At 33.2% G+C, this 6,000-nt stretch overlaps 1 protein-coding gene across 1 annotated transcript; it reads left to right on the top strand.

Annotated features, from left to right (window-relative positions):
- Window positions 1-301: 301 nt before the first annotated feature.
- LOC112034347 (cytochrome P450 81E8) lies at window positions 302-2,462 on the top strand. The gene is made up of 2 exons (XM_024067165.2): window positions 302-1,282; window positions 1,595-2,462. The coding sequence occupies exons 1-2, from the start codon at window positions 389-391 to the stop codon at window positions 2,222-2,224; spliced, it is 1,524 nt and encodes a 507-aa protein (XP_023922933.1). The 5' UTR covers window positions 302-388; the 3' UTR covers window positions 2,225-2,462.
- The last annotated feature ends 3,538 nt before the right edge of the window (window positions 2,463-6,000 follow it).

The following is a 6,000-nucleotide window of genomic DNA, read 5'->3' as shown; positions in this document are numbered from 1 at the left end:
TTATCAACTATTGTTGCCTCTTATCCACACATTATATATCTTATGACGCATGCAAAGCTAAATGTGATAATGCACTCGGTGACGCAAATCAAATGAGAGAAACAAGCATACGCAGTCAGTGACGTGAGGCACTGGACAGTCATCACTGTCATTGAAAACGTGATCACCTATGTGGTGTACACAAAATTGATTTCTGCTCATTTGAAGAGTGTCGTATGTCAACGTGTGATTTATCTTTAAAACAAATGATATTCCAACACTAACTACCTACAACCTTTTTTGAAAAACTACCTACTACCTAGTCCCTATAAATTTGCAGTGATCACATGCATCTTCAATCACAGAGTATCAGAAATCATTTCAGTATCAAAATATCATAAAAATAGACATGGAAGCCATCTTTCTATATTTGTGTCTCACTCTTCTCAGCTTTCTTGTTGCTTTCAAGCTCATCCTCAAAACAAGAACTACTCGACCAAAACACCTCCCACCTAGCCCACCTTCTCTTCCAATTATAGGTCATCTCCATCTCATTGAAAAACCATTCCACCGTACTTTCCATGCCCTCTCACAAAAATATGGTCAAATATTCTCACTCAAATTTGGTTCACAATTTGTGATCATTGTTTCATCCCCATCAGCAGTTGAAGAATGCTTCACAAAGAATGATGTAGTATTAGCCAACCGTCCTCCCTTCCTATTAGGCAAGCACCTTCACTACAACAACACCACCTTAGTACAATCCCCATATGGTGATCACTGGCGCAACCTCCGCCGCATTAGTACCCTTGAAATCTTCTCAAACAATCGCCTCAACAAGTTCTTAGGCATTCGAAGTGACGAGATCAAGCACTTGCTACGAAACTTGTCACGCAATTCTTGCCACGGTTTCGCCAAGGTGGAGCTACAATCAATGCTATTGGAGATGACATTTAACAACATAATGAGAATGGTGGCAGGGAAACGGTACTACGGGTACGATGAGGACGTGAAGGACGAGGAAGAAGTGAGACAGTTTAGGCGGATAATTAAAGAGTTAACAAGTTTCGGAGGGGCATCAAATCCAGCAGAGTTTGTGTCCATCTTGCGGTGGATGGATTATGGAGGTTTGGAGAAGAAGTTGAAGAGTCTCTCTAAAAGGACGGATGAGTTCTTGCAAGCACTCATTGATGAGAAAAGACATAAGGAGGGAGAGGGTAACACTATGATTGACCATATGCTTTCTTTGCAAAAATCACAGCCAGAGTACTACACGGACCAAATCATCAAAGGGATTATATTGGTAAGTGCACTCAATAATTCTTCATCAAATATTGAGAAAACTAGGAAATCATGGTTTTGTTTGATTCTTACATCTTAAAAAGTAGTTACACAATTATCTGTTTTATTTTTCTTTAATAGCTTCATTGGCATTGCTATCTAGTGCGAAAAAGTGACATTCTTAGTCCCGGGAAAAAAAAAAATCCACAGTAACATTAGACTAACTAGTTACATATTATCATCATCGTCCTTGAATGTTGCAGAACATATGAACAAACCATTTTTATTTAATATATTGTTGTTCTATTCTAAAGACCTCGTATATAATGCACAGGTATTGTTACTCGCTGGGACTGATACATCAGCAGTTACATTAGAGTGGGCAATGACTAATCTACTTAATCATCCTAATATATTGAAGAAAGCTAGAGATGAGATAGATGGTCAAATTGGAGAAGAGAAATTGATTGAGGAATCAGATGTTTCCAAATTACACTACCTTCAGAGTATAATCTCAGAAACTCTTCGATTGTATCCGGCAGCACCATTGTTAGTACCCCATATATCCTCTGCTGATTGCACCATTGGAGGATATGATGTACCAAGTGGCACAATGTTATTGGTCAATGCATGGGCCATACATAGAGATCCTAAGGTGTGGGATGATGCAACTAGTTTTAAGCCTGAGAGGTTTGAAAATGGTGAGAGTGAAGGACATAAGCTAATGCCATTTGGGATTGGGAGGAGGACTTGTCCTGGGGCGGGCCTTGCCCAACGTACAGTGAGCCTGACTTTGGGTTCGTTGATTCAAAGTTTTGAGTGGGAAAGGGTTACAACAGAAGAAGTTGATATACAAGAAGGTAGTGGGATCACTATGCCTAAAGCCATACCATTGGAGGCCATGTGTAAAGCACGCCCAATCATGCATAAGCTTCTTTCTAAGTCAACGACAGATGATGTTTGAATGATCTCCTTGAGTTACTTTTGAGAGACTTGCTTAGTTATTTGTTGATAATTTTAATCACTTAATAACCTAAAATAAACCATTACATATTCAATTTGAAAACTGAATTATTGTATCTATATAAAGTTGAATCTTTTTTTTTTTTTGGGGTGTGGTGTTGTTGTTTTTGGCTTGTACTTGATGGCGATTTGTATATTTGTTTAAGGAATAAGAAAGGATTCGGATAATTTTACTTTTCCGTTCCAAATTTTTATGTTAAATTAGGATATTTTGTTATAGGATATAAATAAAACAAATTGTCTAAAATTTGAAAGTAAACTGCAAAAATGCTTGTTTATTTACTAAATTGATAAGATGAATGTCTAGAAATTTGAGATATATATATATATATATAAATTCAGTTGTATCTTTCCTTATTTACAATAATATAATCAAAAGAAAATAACTAAGATTTTTTTTAAAGGGAAAGACAAGTGAAGAAGAAGAAAACTACCGGTCAAGCTTATTCCAGCCAACTTTTATGTGTGGGCCTATCTTCTCTACTGTTCCTTTTTTTGGCTAAGCTCTCTCTCTCTCTCTCTCTCTCTCTCTCTCTCTCTCATGGATAGACTGTGTGACTACTAAGTGTAGAAAAAGGGGAAAAACTATGTTTTTACACAAAGCCTTCCTCCATATATATATATATACAAGAGTGTAACTCATACACATGAAATGAGGTGTACCAAGCCCAATGAAGAAAATAATCACAAATCAATAAGTGGGTTATTTGGTCTTCTCTCTTTATCATTTAAACATTCAAACTACTTCGATATTATATTACAAATGCAAATAATTAAGGATTATGTTGCCTGACATTAAGTTAAAAACCATAGTCTCTCCCACTTGGGAAACATAGGTTATTCTCAATTTAAAAAAGAAAGAAAGAAAGAAAAACATGAAAATTAGGATGAAAGCTATGCGGTTTCAATAGATATCCAACACCCTTTTGATCTTGGTATATGGAGTAATAAACCTCTCAATTTTATTCAATGGGACAAGTAGAAAGATTGTAGGGATGTTTAATGGCTTTATTATTTACCTTAGTCCTTAATTATTTACATTTGTCAAATAATATTGAATTTTTAATAAATAAAGAAAAAAGACCAAATAACTCACTTATTGGTTTGTGATTATTTTTGTTGTTGGACTTGGTACACTTGAATTCATGTGTAAGGGTTACAATCCTATATGGAGCAAGGATTTGTGTAATAATAGAGTTGTTCTCCTATTTTTGCACTTAGTAGTCACAATCTCTCCATGAGAAAGAGAAAAAGAGAGAAGGGACCAGTGAGAAGATTGACCACAGATAAAAGTTGACTAGAATAAGCTCAATTGGTAGTTTTCTTCTTCTTCACCATTGCCTTTCCATTAAAAATATAAAAAAAAATTTCTCATTTTCTTTGGATAATATTATTGTAAATAAGGAAAGACGCAACTGAATCTAATATAAAAGTCAAATTCAAGATGCGTATCATTTATTAAAAAAAAAAAAAGAAAAAGAAATATTTTATCCCAAAATATGTCTCAAATTTCTACACTTCCATCTCACAAATTTAGAAAATAAACCAGTGTTTTCATAGTTAAGTTTCAAATTATGAACTACTTGATTTATTTACATCTGATACCAAAATGACAAAAGAATGGGTTTGATGGATGTGTAGTGTAACAGAGGACAAAAGAATACATAGTTGGGGTACATATTGAGTTTGTAGTGTGATATTGGGGCTTGTTAGCTGAATTTTCCTATAAGGCAAGCCAAGTATTAAAAGTTTAGTATTGTTCATTTAACTTTATTTCGAACACTTGGCAAGCTCAAACTAATCATCAAATTAGAAAAAAAAAATGACATTAATTTATGAACTTATAAAAATTAGATTCACAACTATTAATATTTATGTGAACCCAAAATTATCAAGTTTGGAAATCAAACAATTGAAATAGTTTCACAAATGTAATTTTCATTGATGAATTTGTAAGTACAATTCTATGTATTTGGATTTTAATACAATAGAATAATCATCTGAATCTATCTTCTTTTAATCTTGGTTCAGTCGTGAGATCTTCTTCACTTTGGTTGGAAGATAGATAGATAGACCGAGTGGTCTTCACAATAAATCTTTGGTTTTGAGCTTGTTAGAGATTTGTTGTTCTTCAAGTGTTTTTTTGAAGATTTTTCAAACACAAAGGCTTTTGGATGGAAATTCTTTGGAGCTTTGGAGGCTTGATCCATTGAGCTTCAATGATTTAGGGCTTTTTGAAGTTTGTGGAGGCTTTTGAGTTTGATTCCAATAGAACTTTGAGTCTTGGAAGAGTGATTTGAATGAATTTCTTTGAATGTTTTTAAGTGTTTTTAAGGCAAAATTTCTCCAGAATGTTGATGTCTAGAAATTTTGGATGACATTTATGAGGGGGCGCCCTCTATTTATAGTGGCTTCAGAGAATGAATTCCACTTTAAATTGATATACTTGAGGATAAGTAGTGGATTTTGATTGTCCCAAAGTCAGAGAGACCCCTAGGACTTGTTGCATGTAGATAATTATCTCTATTTTTTTCAATTTATGTTGATAAAGAGAATAATCAAACAAAGAGTCCCACTAGGATTTATTACTTGTAGATAATTGTCTCTATTTTTTTTAGTAAAAATAATTATCCATTAATTCTGAATAAGAAATTTATCTTTATTTTGTGGGCCAAAGACATGTGGAAAATTTTCATTTGCCAATGTGATATCATCTTGGATTTCACATGTCCTCATTTGATTTAATTAATTTAATGACACATAAATTTGGAATATCTCATTAAATTTTGACATGGTATATTGTAATTGGGTTAATTAATTTTTTGCCTTCTACAACGTAAAAAATAAAAAATAAAAAATAATGCAAAATGAATAATGTTAGTGTAAATTTACACAGTTATTGTAACAACAATGTATTTTTACAAAACTTTACAATAGCTATTAGGTATGAATTTTTGGCTTGGTTAGCTAAAATGTTATACATTTTTGTTATACAAGCATTGATGTGAATGCTCTTAAGCATTGCCTATAATTCAATGTTTTTCATGACAACGATAATAGGGATACACATTCTTTTTTATATAATCTTTTTACAAGTTACTAAAGCAGTAAGTTTTGATTAGTGGCAATATAGGCCACTAATATCATCACATTTTCATCTATTAATCACACCTTGCTGAAATAGCAAGTTGTAAAAAAATGTGTAAAACAAATATTGTACATAAATTTACTTGTATTTAGAGTATTCACAATAAAACATGTAAAAAATATAGTTTTTAGCAATTTAAAAAGTTACTTTATTTATTTTAACAACTCAATTGACAATATATCCAACATTGAAGGTTTTATTTTAGTGTTCGACACACCTTATCTCCTACTTCTGCCAATGTTGATGAGTAAGAGGTCTTAAAATCAAACAAATTGTTACCGCAAGAGGCAGGGAACCTATGCTGTAAAGGATATGACGATCAAATTAGAGTGGAAAAAGCGTAGAGATGTCTTGCGGCATCTCCCACCGACGTATGCCACTGTTCAAGCAAATAATTAGGCAATTGGATTGTAATTCTTTAAACCCTTGCTTAGCTAACACGATCACGTACTTGATGACGAAATAACAAAAAAAAGAAAGCAAATACGCGCAGCCTTTGATCTTGTGGTTTACCTTTCAAATTAGGAAAAGAAAATAGCTTTGCTAAGTAGCTAACAGCAAAATGATTT

Source organism: Quercus suber, unplaced genomic scaffold (assembly GCF_002906115.3).
Source record: "Quercus suber isolate HL8 unplaced genomic scaffold, Cork oak 2.0 scaffold_680, whole genome shotgun sequence".
NCBI classification, from domain to species: domain Eukaryota; kingdom Viridiplantae; phylum Streptophyta; class Magnoliopsida; order Fagales; family Fagaceae; genus Quercus; species Quercus suber.
Note: the sequence above shows the minus strand (reverse complement) of the source record. Positions and strands in the feature narration are given on the sequence as shown.

Coding starts and splice junctions, on each gene's coding strand:
- LOC112034347 (XM_024067165.2), top strand. CDS start 389: ATGGAAGCCATCTTTCTATATTTGTGTCTCACTCTTCTCAGCTTTCTT. Junction 1,283..1,594: donor TCATCAAAGGGATTATATTG/GTAAGTGCACTC, acceptor TATAATGCACAG/GTATTGTTACTCGCTGGGAC.